General features: G+C 42.2%; 1 protein-coding gene across 1 annotated transcript in view; it reads left to right on the top strand.

Moving 5' to 3' along the window:
• LOC133020309 (sorbin and SH3 domain-containing protein 1) overlaps positions 1-20,051 on the top strand; it is a 43,128-nt gene that overhangs the window by 357 nt on the left and 22,720 nt on the right. The window contains exons 2-13 of the mRNA XM_061086821.1: positions 11,244-11,286; positions 11,640-11,726; positions 12,157-12,273; positions 13,054-13,160; positions 13,320-13,461; positions 13,723-13,752; positions 14,311-14,453; positions 15,136-15,196; positions 15,328-15,402; positions 16,624-16,659; positions 16,830-16,932; positions 17,981-18,095. Of these exons, the coding sequence (XP_060942804.1) occupies positions 11,693-11,726; positions 12,157-12,273; positions 13,054-13,160; positions 13,320-13,461; positions 13,723-13,752; positions 14,311-14,453; positions 15,136-15,196; positions 15,328-15,402; positions 16,624-16,659; positions 16,830-16,932; positions 17,981-18,095 (963 nt within the window). The 5' untranslated portion in view covers positions 11,244-11,286; positions 11,640-11,692. The remainder of the gene's footprint in view (positions 1-11,243; positions 11,287-11,639; positions 11,727-12,156; positions 12,274-13,053; positions 13,161-13,319; positions 13,462-13,722; positions 13,753-14,310; positions 14,454-15,135; positions 15,197-15,327; positions 15,403-16,623; positions 16,660-16,829; positions 16,933-17,980; positions 18,096-20,051) is intronic.

The following is a 20,051-nucleotide window of genomic DNA, read 5'->3' as shown; positions in this document are numbered from 1 at the left end:
CTGGCTCTGGCTCTGGGACACTTACTGCAGCAAACACAGATCCATAGATACAGTGGGAATGCGACCCGCCATGGGCACATACCCAGGAGAAAACCCCCCACATACTCAAGTCAGGTAATTTAAAAGCTGCCTCACTGTACCCACTGCCTGCTATCATTTCAAAAAACGGATCATTTTTGTTGTGGTTGTCTGTTTTAACTTGTCAGGCATCGGTGGCTGTGTCACTGTGAGCGGTTGTGAGTCAGAGCTACTCCACATGCATACAATAAGCCTGTGACATCAACACCATGCTCCTAATGGAATGCATGTTATGCGGCATGGAGGTGCTGGTTAGAGTTGATTGAATAGTGTTTCACTGTCATTGTCTCACTGTGTTGTCACGTTACACTGAAGCATTTATTTGACAGATGTATCCAGACAGGGAAAATGCAGTAAATGTAGAAAGTAATTAAAGCTGCAGTTCAAGAAAAAAAATGCCAGGGATTCATTGTTATGAAGTAATAAAACAAGTTGTGATGTTTTATTCCAGAGGGATTTATCTGATTTCCTATTCATCCCAGTGGCGTATTTTATGTGTGTGCGTGACTGGGGGAGCAGCTGTGTTGTGTAACTGCAGTAGAAGTCGTGGACGTGAATGTTAAACTTCATGTTGGAGTCTGACAAACAGGTCTGGCTGAGTCCAAATAATGACCAGCACGAGTGTGGAGTCAAACAGACACACACAATACTTGCCCCTAGTTCATATATTTTGGTTCTTCTAAGAGGTCAGGAAAGACTTTTTAACAATGTCCAAAGTTACGTGTATCAAGTGACGTATTTGACACAGTTATATGAGATATGAGTAACGGATAAATACTAAAACCAAACAAGATAAATTGCCACCAAGATAAAACACTGGAAGTGAGAGCTATTCTGAAGTTCCATGTTTTCATATCCTAACATATCCCTTTGTCAGAATCTCTCCTTTAACTTTAACTCTATCACATTATTATAGCTATTTATTCCCGGGGAATACAAGATATAATATGTAACAGTTCTTTATTAAAAGGTTTCAAAAACTACTAGACCTATGTTATATCTAGTGTTGAGTTGTGTACTTACATGATCCAAAATGTTTCCAACAATGTACAAAACCAGAGAAAACCCCAATTTGGTACGTTTGACTTTGGTCACCATTCAATTGCATCATGTCTGCTTAGGGCAAACAACATGAAGGAACAAGACTTTGCTAACCTGGTAGCCAGTGAACTGTTTTTTCCTTCCATATTCTATATTTGGTCACTGGTAGTGGATCACAGTTATTCATTGCCGTTTGGTGTGTCACATGAATAACATTTTGCATTACCTCATCCGTGAATTCAACGGTACGTCACGATGTCATCAAACTGGAGCTTGAGAGAGTCTCATCTGGAGGACGTGGTCTACCCAGCCTGTGAAGACCGCCTCCTGAGTTGGAAGCATAGACCACGAAGGCCAAAGCAAAATTTGTGGGTCTGGTCTACAGAAACTTAGGATTTGCATCGCCAGCTTGTCCCGTCCTAGTTGCTGTTGCCTAGCAACTAAGATGAAGTTTCTCAGAGTAGAAAGTTTAAATGCCGTTTGCTGTTTGATTGAGTTGAAGTGTGATACTCAAGCGTCGGACCTCTGGTCACTTCCTGGCGTCCATACCTCTTTTAATCAACAGTCTATCAGTGAAGCGTAGTGAATCCTGGGATCTGTTGGGCCGGGAAGGATCCACCTGAAGGATCCACCTGAAGGATCCACCTGAAGGATCCACCTGTGGGAGCCTTTGTTTCTCATGGCATTTGTCCCCTACATTTGAGACCCACCTTAGGTCTTTTGCTGTTCAGACTGAGAGACCCCCCAGCAGCCAAAGTTACATATTGTAGATTTAAATCAACACCCTTCTTACAAAAACGAGTTGCTCCCATATCAGAGAGCTGTGTCATTTTCCTCTAAAACCTCTGCAGATGAATTCATCTCTGCCTGTGTTTTCATTCCCAATTTCACTTCAATGATCATTCCTTTTTTTTTCCTACTCCAAAGGATCTGTGTAACATGACGCTAATCAAGCTCGATAAAATATTAACCCCAACACAAATAATTAATCAAACGGCTTCGAGGACAGAGGCAGAGCAGTCGGACTGATTTCCTCAGAACTCCTTGTTTCTAAGTGTTTTGTCACAGGGACGACACAGAACATCGTACTCTAATCATGTTTTCGTTCTGGACGCAGTTGTTTTCGAGATACTGTATCTGGTGTTTGCTCAGAAAGAACAGAGGACATCCATCGGCTCACTACATGTCAAAGGACTTTGTGAATGTTTGAACAAGCCTCAAAGAGTTTCTGTTGTGTTTCCTTGAAGAGTTTTGTCACTGAGATATTTCCATGTCCCTGAAGGCAGAGCTGGTGCTCACTGCTGCCTGGGGAAGACAAGTTTTTCAGGCTCGCAGGAGTATTGACTCAGCGGTAGTGAAGCATTATGTGGAGCTGGCTCCTGGTTTACAGCCTTTGAGCAGAGGAGCTGTAGGTGTTTACACAGAGATAGTGATAGGTGTGCGTGATGTGTAAATGGAACAGATACATCAGTCAACCCAGCAGCTCAGCCGTGAGCCATTTCCTCACTCAGTCACTCACAGAGCAGTCAAACTCTGGTGACCTTTTCCCTCATATTGTTGAGTAAAGTCAAATATGAACTGCATATGAACTTAAGTAAGAAGTAATTATATGTAACATGAATGTACCACACTGGTTCCAATAGCACAGTTGAGTTTTTTAGACAACTTCTTGATTTGAGATGAAATCATCTGGAAAGAATATGACGTTTTCAAGGGCGGTTTTCTTTCTGAACTACAGCAATTTTCCATAACAGTGACAACAACACCACATGTCTCTTGCTTTTATAAGCCTGTAACATCGAGAGCTTTATTTAAGACAGAATATATCGTGGTCAAAGTGTTGCATTTTAAGACTGATAACCTGCAGAGTAAAGATGCGACCTGTTGGACAACCCAGCATAGTTAATATTTTATAAGGATTGTTCAGAGTCACGTTACATAGGTCCCCCAGATTTGAGAGGAATGACCCTCAGAAACATAAATCTCACAACGGAATTTCAAAGATTTGCAAAAGTCAAATGTTCTCCAGATCACCTGGTCGCCATTTTTTAGAAGATGATCTCAGTTTTGTTTAATAACTTTTATTTATATTTATATATAAAGGGATAAATGAAATCAGGAATACAATACATCAGAGACAACAAGCAAAACAATACAATAACATTTCAAATCAAAGGCAGCAAATGATATAAGACAAAACCTTAAATCACAGGCAACAAATAAAACAATACATCTTTTAAAAGTAGTGGCAAATAATAGGATAAAGGAAGCAATTAATAGCAAAATACATTCAGTAAAAGCTACACAGTTAAGTTTCATTTTGAGAGATGATTTGAAAACAGAAAAGGAAGTTTCAAGTCTGAAACAAAAGGTTGGAAATATGACTCATAATGCAATATTTGTATTTCCCCAGAAAAAAACATAAACAGTCTCAAACAGTCCATTATTTTTGTTTTTTTCTGGGGAAATACAAATATTGCATTATCAGTGTCATTAGATTTAATACAGAATTAGCCTTGACATTAGCCATGTAATTTAAATTAATTCTTCTCTTTCCTGAGACATATACCTTATTTATTCCATTCTACTTCATTCATGTGTCTGAGTTCCCCTGTGACAGCTGTGTTGGGAAGTTTGATATTAGCAATGACAAAAAACCTTTGTAGTGACACGCAGCCTTGTCTTTACTGAATAACACATAGCTTCGGATCGGGCCGGATGCTTCAGCCAGACACCAGGTTTCTGTTTTCACTCCATGTTAATGTTACAACAGGTTGCTTAGCAACCCCCTCCACTCTCCCCTCGCTCGACTTTCTCCATCTGCCGCCATTGGCTGAAGTGGCTGGTGAAGTGAAGTGTTATGCTTTGGCTTTTCAGGGTCCGTGACACAAAGAAGTCCCCTGATCATGGACGCATGTAAACAAGGCAGTGAAAAGACAATTTATGCTTTGGTGATGGATTTAAGCAGCACTCACCCCCCCCCCAGCCTCCACCACCAGCAGCACAGCTCCACCTCTCCCCCCCTGCGTTGCATGTCAGAGACAGATGATGGAAAACAACAGCATAATGGCCGTCGTTGGCAGATGATTTAATAAGATGCAGCATGTTTGTAAACATCAAACCAAAACAGGATTTACCAAGTGACACAAGTAACGCTTTGCATCTTTATATAATTACTAGGGACGGGAATCGGCAGGGACCTCCCGATACGATACTATCACGATACTTAGGTGGCAATACGATATGTATTGCGATTTCTGTGGGTATTGCGATTCTGTAAGTATTGCGATTCGATATTACGATTTCCTGGGATTTCTTTTGGTTATTTTTTTTTTTAAATACTGGACCATGGAAAAATGTTGAATCATTCCTTCAAATACAACACAGTCAAATTCACTTAGAGCTTTACCAGTTTTATTTCAAATATTAACATTAACTTAATGACTGCCGGGCAGCCAATAGAGAAAATAAATAAAAATGTGCCCTGTTATTGTATAGCCCCTGTCAACTGCACACAAACTGACAGATTAAGAAATGTATGCCACTTAGGCTACTTTTAAACAATAAATAAAAGGTAAATTAAATAGAATGAATAAAAGTTTACTTAAAATATAAACTTTGAAATAAACAAAAAGTAGGCTATTGTTGTTTGCATGTAGCCGATGCAAAGCTAGTGCTTGGGTATGTTTAGATTCTTGTGCAAAAACAAGAGCTGGTCAACATGCTCTGGGGTGATGTTGCTCCCCCCATATATCCCTCCGGTATAAACCAATAAATATGTTTTTTATTTAATTTTTTTTTTTTTTTTTTTAAATCGATTTGGGAGGCAGCATGTCGATTTAAAATCGTCATTCACAAGAATCGCGATTTGTAAATGAATCGATTTTTCCCCCCATCCCTAATAATTACTGCAATATGTAAGAAACAGCCATGAAAATATGAAGTGTGTGTGTTGTCGCCTGTGCACTCAGGCTGTTATCGATGCCTGTTGTGTTTGTGTCTGGGTGTGACGGGGCGAGTCAGACTGGGCTCGGCATTCCTGAAATAGACACATGATGGGGGGGGGGGGTCGCTGGAGTCCCGCTGCACGCTCAATTCACACGAGGATACCTTCATAGCACTTAAAATTGCTGGATTATCACATCGCCGTTTATATTCACGTTTAGCCGCCATATCCTATGACTCAATTATCAAGTGGTCGTGTCACACAGGCGCTCGCTGAGTTATATTAGGGAACGCACTCAGAGGCTCCAATCCACGTCGGGGGTCAAAATATCCAGTGGAGATGTGGAATCACTTTCAGCAGCCTCTCAAGACAATGATTTGAATCATCACGGCAGCTCACCTCGTGTGTGGAGCGCCCGGTTATCTAAGCCAGGAGGAATCTCGGGTGCACAGCTGAGCTCATTATCTGGTGACATTAAATGCGTGTCAGGCGTCACTTATTCATATTCCAAAATTAAATGGCACTATATTATCTCAACAATGCTGTTGTTGGGGATATTTCTGTTGGAGAGGCGGTGGACTAGTGGCAGAAACTTGGACTATGGGCAGAAAAGGTCTCTGGTTCGTCTCTGGTTCGACTCCACGGAGAAACAACAAAAAGACGAACCTGGATTGATCTGTCCAAAAATCCAAGAGGATTCTCCCTACCCTGTCTAGTGCCCCTGAGCAAGGCACCTTACTCCCCCAACATCTGCTCCCCGGGCGCCGTACACAGCTGCCCGCTGCTCTGTGTGTCTGGCACCAGATGGGTTAAAAGCAGAGGTTAAATTTCCCCTTGCATGAGTGTGGGATAATAAAATGTATCTGTATCTTAATCTTATTGATGTTAGTTGTTATTATGTCCTCATTTGCCCATAAGATTTTCTCACTTTGAACTTTTCACACAGCGCCGCCGCTTATTAAAATAAACTCAGTGAGAGTCGCCCGCAGAGATGCCGCAGAGCTGCTTGAATATTCAGTTTAATGTTTATCCTTACCCGGGCCCTGTGAGCCAAGCGCACTCACTCCTGGAGTGAAGCCCGAAGCCCGGAGCCGTGAAGATGTAGCACCCTGGGTAAACTGTCGGCTCACTGACATTCTTATTACACTGGCTCTAGAAGCCTAGCAGGCACGTTGTAAGCAGCCTGGCTCTCCGGCCCAGTGTCGGTAACAGGCGCTGCTGCCTTCCTCGGGACCTTCACATGTGCCGGCCAAGTGTTCCCTGTCGCAGCACAGGGATCTGGCTATGCTCACGTCCAGCAACTGTCAGGGCTTCTCAAGGACACACTGGCAGGCGGAAGGCCTCTCCAAGCAGGGGCACATCTCTCAGTGGCTTGGTGTGATTGGTGCTTTTTGTTTCACCCTTAAAATCATTTAATTCCTTATTGGAGTTCTATTCCTTCGGTCTCGCAATGACAGCGACACTGTAAGATGACTACAAACTTGTTATCTCTCAGGCTTTTCATTAGGCAAGGCTTAAAGAATTCAAAGGCATAGAAGCAGTGTATAGTCTCGGCTTAAGCTCCATCCATTATCAACATGAATGCATAATCCGGCTCCAAGGCCCATAATGGCCGCGGTGTGTAAGTTACATACATTTCCTTTTATGCTGCAGTTGTTTGAAATGAACTTCAAATAGCTGGGCCCGAGGAATGTGTAGAATCCCAGGCCGCGGTCCGGTGTGGAAGCTGTTTATGGAAGAGAGTCGGGAGGGTGCAGGGGTAGGTGGGGGTCTCTTCTCAATTAGGGGGATAAGCCGCTGCTCCGGAGCGGCCCTTTCGAGCCATGTTTGGAGCTGTTTGGTGGGATTCACGCGCGGCGCTGGAAAGGCTTCTCCCCTCTCTGCCATTTGTTGACAAAGCAGAAGTCAAACGCTGTTATGTAACGGCCCTTTCTCTGCAGCCACAGTACAGCTGAGCGTGTGATGAGAGCTCCTTTTGTGTTAACATGGCGTAGACCCCCCTGAGTGAGTCACATCATAGTTCAACTCGATGCCACCCTCCCCGGCTTTGTTTAGAGTTCACATGGGACAGACAGAGAGAATCTGGGGCCTGATTCAGATAAAGTGACTGTTGCTGCCAGCAGAGAATACTGTGGTTCACCGGGTTAGATATTAAACTCATAAATCAAGTCAGGGAAAATTCTATTCCCATAAAAAGACTCTATCTAGTACAGTTAGATGCATTTGTTAGATACCATCCAGTTGATTGTCCACACATGTGTTAATGTGGAGGTTTACACCTGTTTTTTTGTGGGTTTGTTTGTTTTCAAGTAATATTACACAAAAGCAACTGAACAGAATTCCAAGAAAGCTTATGAAAGGATGCGGTATTGGTCAGGGAAGAATCAATGGCATTTTTGGTGTGGATCAAGATAACAGTGTGGATCCATAAAATGTTAATGACTTGACAAAATTGCGAGATATATTTGCAATAAGTTTAGAAACAAAACTAATGCTCCACAAAAGCCAATAAACATATTTTACAAAAACTTATGTTATCCCAATTATCAAATTAATCCCGTAATGTGATATGTCATTGTAATAATTATATCATCTGGGTTATGAACTGATTTTTCTGCAAAGAGCTAGTTTAAAGATTTATTTTTACACAAAGGGAAAAATGTATTAATTAGCTAAAAATATGAATTAATCATGTATGGAACCCTAAGTGACAGCCCCATATATGTGTAATCACACATTAGCATGCAGCCATCATGTTGACTGAGGTATTAAAACCTTTCGGGCAGCTGAGTCATCCAGTAGCGAATTCCATCCGTCCTCCACTGGTCCGTCTGTTCCTCTTCTGCTGGGGGGAGGAGGATTTTTATATGGTAGCCTGTACAGTCGTTGAGTGGGTGCCACATTCCCAGGTGGCATGTGCTGACAGGTCCATCTGGGCACGCCTGTTGTCGAAAACAAACAGACCCCCTACATAGCGAGGGGTCAAGGTCACAGCTAGGACCGTCCCTCCCAGACGAGACCCTGAAAGCTCAGCCACACGTCTCAGGGGGCTTCAGAGGGACCGGGACTTTAGGAGCGACGGTTGCACACATCATCGAGGAGGTAATGCATCTCTCTAGATCCACTGTCATGCTCGCAGATGATCATAGTCTCTTGGGAGTTGATTGTTTTGGAAAGATATTTTTGCTATAACTCCCCCACGAGGTAATTTATTTGAAGATTTATGTGTGTCATGCAGTTGTGGGACTGAGCGCTGCAAAATGAGATGAATCATCTGGCCTTTGCTGCGTGTTCCTGCTTTGAGCTCATCACACAGGTCTGAGCTGACAGCGTGTTTTATGGCCGTTGCCTTGACTGATGATTTTAATGCATAAATAACACCGGTGCTGTTTCAAGGCTTGTCAGCTCTGAGAATTCTCTGCCTCTCCAGATGATCAGAAGACGTCAGCGCTCAGGAGAAGTGTCAGGGCTGCTCTTCTTCACTTTTTAAAGAAACATCCAAATATTCTTACTGATAAGAAACTGCTGCTCGAAACTAGCACAGCCTGATCTCTATTGAGAGACGCTGGTGGAGAATGTGAGCTGAAGGCTTGAAAAATTAAACCTTTGGTCCTCTGACTTTATCTCACTACCACCTGAACTTTGAACCCCCCACTTTAGCATTGCTTTCTGCGGAAGAGTTTATCCAAACTGACTTTAAGTGTCGCAGGTTCTGGTCATCTCACGACTAGACTACTGCAACTCCCTCCTGGCTGGTCTACCTGCTGGTGCCATCCGACCTCTGCAGCTCATCCAGAATGCAGCAGCTCGACTGGTCTTTAACCTATCTAAGTGCTCTCACAGCAATCTGCTCCTCCGCTCCCTTCACTGGTTACCAGTGGCTGCTCCCATCCCTTTTAAAACAGTAGTACTTGTGTACCTTGCTAAAAATGGATCGGGTCCAGTCTACATCCAGGACATGGTCAAACGTTACACCACAGCCCGTCCAATCCGCTCTGACTCTGCCAATCGGCTCGTTGCTCCCTCACTGCGAGCTAACCACTCAACAAAATCACGACTCTTTTCTGTCCTGGCTCCTAAATGGTGGAACGAGCTCCCCAATGACATCAGGACAGCAGAAAGTCTAAACCTATTCCGTCGCAAACTCAAGGCCCATATCTTCTGACTATACCTTGGATAAAATAAAAAAAAAACGTATATATTTAGTAGCACTTATATGGCACTTACATATAGCACTTTGTAGTTTGGCTTTCTCGAAGAAAATTACTTGATTCTTGTTGTACCTTCATGGTTGAATGCACTTATTGTAAGTCGCTTTGGATAAAAGTGTCAGCTAAATGAAATGTAATGTAATGTAATGTAATGTAATTTGAGAGACATAGACATCTGAAATGTCCCCAGATTATAAGAAAGAATGGTGCATTTAGGTAAATTGCAGTATTACAGGAGTTTCGCTGATAATGTTTCTTCTAATGTCCCCGATTTTCTTGGCATGAAAACTCCTGGGCTGCCACAGAGCACCTCTCTGCTTTGTCACACACTGGATGGATGGTGTTCTCTGCCCGGCTCTGCTCCGTGGCATCTCTTCCTAAAAAGGCCAGTGGGTGATCTCAGCTCTCCTGTGTTTATACAGCCAACTGAACACTGCAAGTTGTCATCTTCACATTCTCTATTATATGTGAGAGGCTCAAATACTCCCACGTCACCCTTTCGACTGTATATTCACCATGTTGGGGTTCATCTGAGGATACAGAGGCAAGTGAACTCCTCACAGGCATGTCCTTTAATGGTTTTGGAAATTAGATCACGGATTCATCGTCTCGGGGGTCAGGAAGCGAGCGGATGTTGCTGATGAGAGAAGGCAAATAAATACCCAGTTTCTGAAGCTGTGGGACAGCTCAGCGCCGAGCCCAGTAGAGGTTTTAAAAGGCTTTTTGCTGCGTGTCCCCACGGGACCTGTTTGGAATAGCTCCCATTTTCCCCTCATCCATTTAGGATCTGTTTGTGGAGGTTTCCAGCTGGAACATCATTCCCTTGCGTGTTCCGCAGGTTGGCTTATTTACTGCTATGCGTAAACACAGTGCGCACAAAGTTCCACACAAACTCTGCTATGGCTGTAGATTGACTTCATAAAGTAAATTTATAAATGGATTTCTATCACAATCCCCCAAAGCCTACGAAGGAAACTACGAAATGTGTTTGTGTGCATGCATGAGTGACTGTTGGAGAGCTTTTGTGCGTGTGTGTGTTTGTGTGTGTGTGTGTGTGTGTGTGTGTGTGTGTGTTTGTGTCCTGACTCAATCAGCCCCTCTCTTGGCATTTTAAATGGGGATGTCTCCTAAATTAGTCGTGCAGGCCGAGCACAATGGGAGGCCCGGCGGAGCAGTGGGAAGTGTTTTACTTTTCTGGTGGTCCTGGTGTTGCCTCTGCATGCTCCGCTGATGCAGCTCAGATTAACATGCAGTGTGTTTGTTCTCCCCTCTCGTCCCTAAGGGAGAACACACAAAACAGTTTCAATTCATGTCAATGGTCCAGTGCAGACCAAACTCCCTGCTTAGACTAAAGTGACGTCATCGGAGTAATATCTTAATGAGCTGGATGGCCACCTGCAGAGTTAACTGAGTATTAGCTGAACTTTAACTTACTAGTATCACCCTCCTTATGTGTTTTGAGTCATTTTACATGTTGCAGTTGTTGACATGGCTTCATATTTATCACTTTCATATTCCACATGAATAGCAGTGATATTGGATTTTAAGGACAGCTGATTATTCTGTACAAGGCATCTGATGCAACCACTGCCGCGACTTTTAATATCAGTCAAACTATATTTATTTTGTAACACCGAACCAAGAAAACATCTTAATAGATATCAGATTTTGTTATATGAAACACTATAGAGGTTATTGCTTTTTTATCCAATTTCAGGTTTTAATATTTCATTCCCAGCTTTTTTTTCCATTCGGTTAATCCCTGCAGTGTAAGAAAAAACACATTATTCTAATTTGGGATTATCTTTGCAGCATTTCGCTACAGTGCATAGCAGCATTTTTGTGTGTCTGCAGGCTGATTTTAATGATAACTCACACTAATCTACATTCATCTTGCAGATATCCAGTTCTTTCCTTTCCTCCTTCAATGTTTTAAGTGTCATGTCTTCCTTGTTTTTCTTCCCCAGAGCTGTCCAGCAGAGGGCAGTGTAAGACCGAGAGCATCTCCCAGTAAGTACGATTAGATAACACAAGACAGAACTTTATTAATCCCAAAGGAAACTCTTGTGCCAGATCTTGCTCCATACTAACATGGACAAAGAAATATTATAAAAGAGAAATATAAAAACGTCAAGAAAGTAAGGAGGAGTAAGAGATGAGGAGTGCCCAAGTAAAAAAAATACAAATACAATGTAAACATATAAAAGAATAAACTAAAAACTAGACTAAAATAGGAAATTCCTCATTTGCATGTAACTATAATGCACACTATACATGTTCACCATTTGCAAAGAAGAAGAAAAAGCATACAATATTACATTTCTAATTATGAAATGTGTGGGTGTGTGTGTGTGTGTGTTTAGCCCCATCAGGTCCTCGTACAGTCTGCGCTGTAAGGATCACGCCTCTGACGACCATGAAAGGATCTCCTGACCTGATTCCTGCCGCAGGTGAGGTGTCCCTCCGCCTCATGAATCTTTCAGCACCTACAGCCGTGGGACACCTCATACTCTCTAAGAAAACTTAGAAGGATGCTTTTTAAGCTCACTTGTCAACAACGTGGTGTCAGGTTAACAACTTGCAGGTTGATGAATAATGATATACAGGACAAGCTTCAGCTGCTCTACTTCCAACCCCTGACAGAGTGATCATAGATAATTAGTTTTGCGGCCCTACCTACCAGATATTAATTTGATGTCCTGATTTTGATGTTACCGTTCTATTTTAGTCATTTGGGCCATGAGGTGGTGATGAGTTAGATTCCCAGCTGCTCCCCATAAGCAGGAGTGCACACGAGTGTTATTACACCGCATAAGACTGCTGTGTCTTGAACAATGAGGAGCTGTGGAAGTGAGAGTCTAATTCTTTAACCGTTTTCAGACCTGGACCCGAGCAGAGTGTGCAAAGGCAAAGGGGTCGTGACTCTCAGGGCCACCCGCGTCCACATCGATGATGAAGGCTGCATCAGCGAGGAGCCGAATGTCATCACGGCGCCAAGTAAGTCAGAGCGAATGCCACAGCTGATGAAAACACGCGCAGAGGACGGCAATAGCTGCGTAGCTGTGTGAAATAAGGACTCATCACCGGAGAATGTGGACAGTGGATGTGAATGTTGCAGGACCTTAAAGAACATTTCATCATCTCTTTTTTTGTTATGAAAAATTCCTCACATGCCTTTCACAGATCTGTTTTCAAGTGAGGATTATGTAAGTCATCACGTTTTGAAGTCTCTGCTCAGTCACAGGGCGCACACACGTCCCCGTCGGGATTAAAGGGCGATTGCTCTGATTTTCACTGTGGCGTCAAAGAGGTCTTTTGTTGCGTCCTGCCCACACCGCACTTTGGAGCAGGGGGCCTGGACTGTGGGCTTGTTTGTTGCGTATAGAGCACATTGGAAACAGACTGGAGGCTGGCCAAGGCTTGTTGGGAGATGCTTTAATTGTTGTAGAGCCTGGATATAAAGGCCAGTGGAACAAACGGCCTCTGCAGTCGACTGAATAGACGCTTTGTTCCGATGACAAAGTTCAGAGATTGTGGGAGAATCTATTTTTTTTTCCTTTCCTGGGGGATATTAACAACTGTGGGCTTGAAAACCACCAAAAGCGTTCACACGCTGCAGAATTTGTAATGGAGATTTATTTGATCAGCAATTATCTCTTATGGTTTTCTGGCTTACCGTTATAATTTCATTGAAATACTGTACTTATTGAATGCGTTCAGTGTTTTCATTCTGGCTGCCTTCACTGCCTAGCTGAGAGAGTTCTGGACTGTTTTTAGGTGGCTGGACAAACCAGATTAATGGAGACAGCTCTAAAGCGGGACTGGCCGAGGGAGGCAGCCACATCACAGCTGATTTACCTCCTGTAAACAACACTCGGTGCCAGGTACGTTCACTTCCACTCCATTTAACACACCATCTTTGTTTGGCTCTTTGTGCTTTTTGCAATTGTGAGAACTATGCCATCTCTGTATTTTGATTTCAGGAACATTCCAGGGAAAATGGGAACTTTTCTTTACACTGTTTTTGTTTTTTTCACTTTCAGGCCAATTCAGCAGAAAGCATCATTGAAAATCAGACTCCATCCTCCACTGACATTCACAACTGTATCACGCCGTCCTCCAGCTCTGTTTATCCCTGCACTAGCATAGTTAACCCCACCATCGTCCTGCTGCAACACAACAGAGGTGAGCACAACAGTCTGTAAGCTGTGGATGATGGTGTGAACAAGAGTTGTCTTAAGCTTGCAAGTGTGTCATGAACAAAATGTTATACTGTGTGTGTGATATGCTTGATTGTACCGTACGTCCGACTGTTACTGTGTCTTGTCTGTGATCCATTAGCCTGGTCTTGCTCTCTGTAACACATAATCAGTGCTGTCACAAGTTTGCTTCATTGCTTAGTCACATCACACTGTCCTGTCCTTGTCTTTGTTTCTCTCACAACAGAGCAGCAAAAGCATCTTTCTCATTGGGAAGGTATGCACTCTGCACTGGGGTCCTGGTGACGACTAACAGATATTTCTAATTAGGGTTCTAACCCTAGAGGAGTTTTTGTTTGTGTCAGTTTATTAGTAGTAGATGACTCATGCTCCTACGCTACTTTTCCTCTCCCTTTTTTTTTTTTTTTTTAAACAACACTTTATAAACTATCTGAAACCCACCACCACAGTAAACAACCTTCCTTTTTAACAAAAACTGAAATAAAGACTTGGTTAAAACCTGTAGTGTTAGTCTTGACGATGGTCAATGTGTGAAACAGGAGATGTCTAAACTACTTTTAATTGAAAGTAGCTAAAAAAGGTCATTGTGTATTTTATATTTCAATTTTCTTTTATTGAGTCTACGTAAAGTATATTTGAGCATTGTTAAAAGTGCTATATTTATAAAAAAAACAGTATTCTTATTGTTAATATTATTATTATCTATTTCCACCATGAGCAGTATTGTCGACAGTACCAAGAGAAAAAAGATTAGACTGAAATGTGTTGTGAATGTTTTGTCCTGCTCACACATTTACTTACTGTTTTTGTGCAGACCCAACCCCAGAGAGGGACAAAAGTCCCGACCCTGGCAGAGAGTCAGTCAGTCCGCTCCCTGATATGGACGGGAAGAGGCTGCGACTGTCACTGAACTCCCCGCTCTTCAGTCCTCTCAACCATCCCACTGTGCCTGTACGGGTGAGCGACACAGTCTACTGTCTAATAAAGACTTCATTATGTGACTGTATAAGTTTAATGGGTGTTCATACGATACAAAGGTCTCTGAGGTCACAGTAAACAAGCTGGTATATATAATATTAGCATTATTATTATATTATGTAGTTCATTTATGCATTTATGCCATGCTGAAGAATTGTCTCTTTTGTGGCGGAGGAAATGTGTGGTATTGATTGACTAGTTACATCTGTTTGATATTGATAGAGGTTTCATAATTTCACAATTGTTCGAAATTTTGGTCCCAGAAGGAATGGAACTCCAACCAGCACAGGCTCTCCTTGCTGTTCTTTTATTCTCGTTAAATTTTGACTTTCTTCTTTCAATATTAAAACTTTATTTGTGTAGTTTTCCTCTCAATTCAGACTTAATACTATGACTACTAGATTTGAGAGTAATTTTGTATATGTATTTGTTTTTTATAAATCATAATAGGAACAGCATGTGTTCTGCTGATAACATTAATGAGGACTTAGTCTTAATGGACCTCAGCCAATGTTAAAGTTAATACTTGTGCACATTATGATCATTCAAAATGTTTTGATCCAACCATGAACCTGAACATGTGTGTGGCTTTACTACTGCTTGAAATTGAAATATTTTTTGAAATTTGTATTGATTCAAAATGTCCCCATCATTATTTCAGAACACTGAAAAGTCCAAAGACTGGTATAAGACAATGTTCAAGCAGATACACAGAATACCAGGTAAGAGAGTTTGCCATCACCATCGTCTCCACTCCTTGTGTGTTTGATCAGTTCTGTCATGTTTCTCTGTTGCTGTCCACAGCTTGTTTTGTGTGTCACACTATGTTCTGTCTCTCCACCACCGTGCTCAGAGCCTATTGAGGAAAACCCTTACCGCCCCACCTATATTTTCCCTGAGAACTTTGACATTCACATGAAATCAAAAGGTATCCGCTCTTGTAAGATTTACTAATCTGCAGCCATCCTGGGCCCTTTCAAATGCTTCAGCTGTGTCTAATCTTTCACAAAGCTTACACGTAAAGTAAAAAAAAACACACACCTTGAGGATGTCCAAAGTATTTGAAAGTATTAACTCATCTTTTTTCCTCTCACTCCTCGCAGGGAGCAACCACTCCCATCAGTTTCAAGTACATTACAAGTTTCGTGCTCATCCCGATATGTAACCTAAAACTTTAGGATCTAACCTAGTTGGTCTTTAACATGTCCGGCCCATTTTTAAATATACAGTTAAAGGTAGTTATAGTGTAGTTTTCTATAACAACATAGCCATTACATAGCAGTCCCTCTTAAAGCTAGGTTTGATCATTTAGGAAGAGCTAGTAAGAGCAGGCTGAAAAAATGCAACCAATCAGCCCCATCCCCTCCTCTATAACAGCTTATTAATGACCTTTCCATTTCTCCTGTTAACCATCTAATATTAATAACGTCTGCCAGTTTAGTATTTCTCTAATATTTCAGAATGTGTTGAGTCTATTTCATGATCGAGCTCTGTAAAAGTGTGACCATGGGATGTAGTGTAGGCTTAACGCCACTAAGTGCTGCTGCAGTCCTGCATTGAGGCTGTGGCCTGTGCAGACTGAACATAACCTTCCCTGGGTTTGTTGTTCATAATCAGCTTCAGCAATTAGTGTTTGAATTTCTGGATGGGTTGGGGTATGGTTTTGGATTGGGTTTGGTTTATGGTTTAGGGTTTTGGATCTTCTCATTTCAGTGAGAGGAGGAGTGATTTGTATTTTAATATAAGGCAGGGCTTTTAGAAATCTTATTTCTCAGACAACTTCCACATGTCTGTAAACAACTCTGTTATTATTATCACAGGTTATAACACAAAACGTATACTGAGATCCCTGTGAATGTGGTGACAACAGTGTTCTTGCTTCACAGTGCATTACTTATTCAGAGCCTTGATGCTGGTCGATGCTAACGTCCCTTTTTAGCTCAGTAATGCTTCCTGTGAAATGCTTTGATTCGACACACTTTGATTTCTGTGGCATAATGGAAGGTGTGAAGCAGGAGGACAAACACAGGAAAAGAGGGTTTTGAATAATTTAGTATTGTGCTATATTCATTTCTTTTCAACTAACAGAAGTAGGCATAGTGGCAATGATAATAAATAACTTTTTTATTGTTTCCGGCCCCTCCTTCAGAAGACGGCCCCAGCCCACTTGGTTACTTGGAAGATGGTGAGTTGTGGAAATGGATTTTAAAGCCAGAAAATCCATTGTTAGTATTTCTAAGATAACGTTCAACCCCTTAGCAGCCTTTTCTCACACTTCAACACAGGTAACATTTCTGCGGGTTCATTAATGCATCCGAGGCATCATCCTGTCCATATTTATCTGCCTGTTTTCAGTGAGAGGGGTCCCGCGCTCAAAAAGCGACGCCGAGTTCGATTCCAGAGGCCGGTCGATGCCGGTGCCAACGCGCTCCTCTTCGCTCAAACCCTCAGCCAAAAGGTCAGTGACGTCCATCTGCTTCAACCCTACCTGTGATGCTCACTCGGATCAGGAGCTGTTTACAACTCAGAATACATCTAACAGCAGGATAGAAAGACATTTTTAATTTAATGATATTGTGACCAGAAAAATCCTGTTTAGTTTACAGGCAGAGTTTCCATGATATCGTTGCTGTAATGGTAGATCAGTGTTCATAATGTGTTCCCTCAGTACGACTTCAACGTCACTCCTAGGAAAAAACAGCTGATTTTTCTTCTTTATTTACACACAGTTGCTCGTAAGTGTGACTAAACACGGCCGTGCAGGGCATAAAAACATATTCCTTCTTCCTGACTCTGTCGATCTGAGCTTATTTTATCCCCAGTGGCTACTGTCCTACACACACACACACACACACACACACACACACACACACACACACACAGACATACAGTATCTCAGCACTGAGACAGCATGCTCTGCTCTGAGTGATAGCGTGATGAAGGAGGACAGGTGATGGAGGATAAGCTGTTTCCCATTAGAGCGGTAAATGACAAGTCGAGGACTGACCTTTCTCTTTCCTCAGTGGTTATGTCTGTCGTGGTGTGATGCTGCTGAATGTTCTCGACAGCGACAAAGAATTTCATTTATTTAAAGGTTTTATTTATATAATGGGAATAAGTGAAAGGTCATATTCTTCTTATTTAAGAGTCTTATTTCCTTCCTTTCAGGAACAGTGATTTTAGTGTTGTCTGTGTACGCCGAGAGATTCTCTCAGGAAATGATGACGTGCTCTGTCTTTTGTCACTGGCTTACAATCTAGTTTACCTGATCTAATTACTGATTTGGCTCAGCGGTGAATTGGATTTTCTGTCGTATCATCATTAGAGGAAGAGAGGCACCGGCAGAGAGAAAACAGGATTAATGAGGACGGACGTCATGTTTAAATAAAAAAATTTAAAAAACACATCTTAGCCTATACTGGTTGCCATGGAGACTACGTGATAAGGATTGGCTCTCTCTCCCATCCAACACACCCCACCCCTCCCCGCCGCCCGCCTCTCCACAGGAACGAGTGGGAGCCCCCGGATAAAAAGGTAGACACCAGGAAGTACCGCGCAGAGCCGAAGAGCATCTTTGAGTACGAGCCGGGGAAATCGTCGGTGCTGAAGCTGGAGAGAACGGTATGCTACCCGCCTGCCTGTTCGCCTGTTCCTCTCTCTCTCTCTCTCTCTCTCTCTCTCTCTCACCCCCTCTTCCTGCGTGCATGTCGTGTGAGCTGTCCCCCCCGACTCCACACACCATCCACCCTCCCACCCACCCACCCACCCACCTCTGTATCTAAGCTCCCGGGTGGCAGTTTCACCAACAGAGGCGATGTATGTATGTGTATCCTGCTTCGCCATGTGCACCACATTCCTGAAGGGTGTCCTGTTGCGGCGACAGATGATCCTGTTTGGCAGTGGGGGGAGTATCGCTTACAAGGATAGCCATTGTCTTCCCATTTTCAATTTAAGGTTATTGGGCTGAATCGACCGGGTGTGAGAGGATCCCGCCGCAGACACAAAACAGGGATCATGTGTGTATTCTTACTTTCATCTCCGGGCTTCACACTTTGTGAATAACATGCTGCAGCATTATTCAATGTCCTTGAGGGCTGTCTTTTGAGGATATAGTGGAGAACTGGAAGCTGCTGCCTATATGTACAGCTTAACATTTACCCTAAAAAACCAGAGCACATATACTTTGCATTTAGATTTCATGGATGTTGTTTTTTATTCTCTCTTACAAATTGGAGGACATGGGGATAATCGGTATTGTGATTTAGTAGTTTGTTCATGGTGTAATCAATGTTTCTCAGATGCTTCAGCTTGTAGATGTTAATAGCCATCTGGCCCGATCCCAGCAAACGCACTCATTACAGTTGGTTCCAGTTCATCCTGGGACCACTGTCATATAATGAACTGTTGTTTTTCAATTACAAGCTCAGTTATTATGGGTCAGTGCCCTTGTGGCTGTCGCTGGTCATTTCAGGTCGTTTATGTTTTCTCTCTTGGTGAATGAAGTTGTGTCGTCCCTCACCTACTTTAGATAATCAAACATTTCTGTCCTGCATAATGAAGTTGCATATTTTTTTTGGTCATTGTTATAGTTTGTCTGTTGATTAGACAGAATAAAATATAATATATATATAACTTAAATTAAGTAACAGCTCTTCCTGTGTAAAGGAGTTGGTTAAAGGATTCTCAAGTGTATTGCTCATGCCCATGTGTACACTAAAGGAGTTTCCGGTGGCTGTAATTGCTCTTCCTCTTCATGCTGACCATAGAGACAAATTTGCTTTCAACTGTTAGGCTGAATTTAATATTAAAGCTTTAGCAGTCAAATCAATGGTCTATCTTTCAAAGTTAAAATCTTAATAGCCTTAAAAACCCCGGTTTGTATTTCATCGGACAGTGTTTCATTACTGAGCTGCAGTGAAGGGATATTAACGGTATGAGTAGGAGAAACAATTACAGCGCTTTGTAAGTTTTGTATGTACATGCATGTCTGTGAGTATTGTGTAAAAGTAGTAAAGTATAAAAAAGAATAGCATTTAGGGGAGTATGTTTGTTTTCTTGTGGAAAGTTAGATGAGGTGATTGAAACCACCCTAATACACAGGAGCTAGAGCCAGCAGCCACTTGGCATAGCTTGGCACTTGATTGGGAACAGGGGGAAACAACATCCGACTGCCAGAACCTCTAAAACTCTATAACTGACACATTTAATTTTGTGTTAAACATTAACGTAAGTGTAAAAATAGCAGTTTAAATAATGGGCACATAGACTGTTATGTAGGCGCAGGGATGATAACTGATGATTTCCTTTAGATTAAACTTATGTGCTTGGATTTGGTTTGACAGAGCCAGTCTAACTGTTTGCCCTTGTTCCCAGTCTTTGTGCTAGGCTAAGCTAACTAGCTGCTGTCTGTAGCTCCATATTGATTATAGATACAACAGTATAATCAAACTTCTTATCTTACTCTCTGCAAGAAAACAAGTCAGAATTTTCCCATATCAAACTACTCCTTTAAAAACTAGAACTAGAATTGAGAGCATACCTCTGCCAAGGCCCAACCGTCCCCTTCTTTAATTTCAC

This window comes from Limanda limanda, chromosome 15, assembly GCF_963576545.1.
Source record: "Limanda limanda chromosome 15, fLimLim1.1, whole genome shotgun sequence".
Taxonomy (NCBI): Eukaryota; Metazoa; Chordata; class Actinopteri; order Pleuronectiformes; family Pleuronectidae; genus Limanda; species Limanda limanda.
The sequence above is the reverse complement of the archived record's forward strand: the minus strand, read 5'-3'. Positions and strand labels throughout refer to the sequence as shown.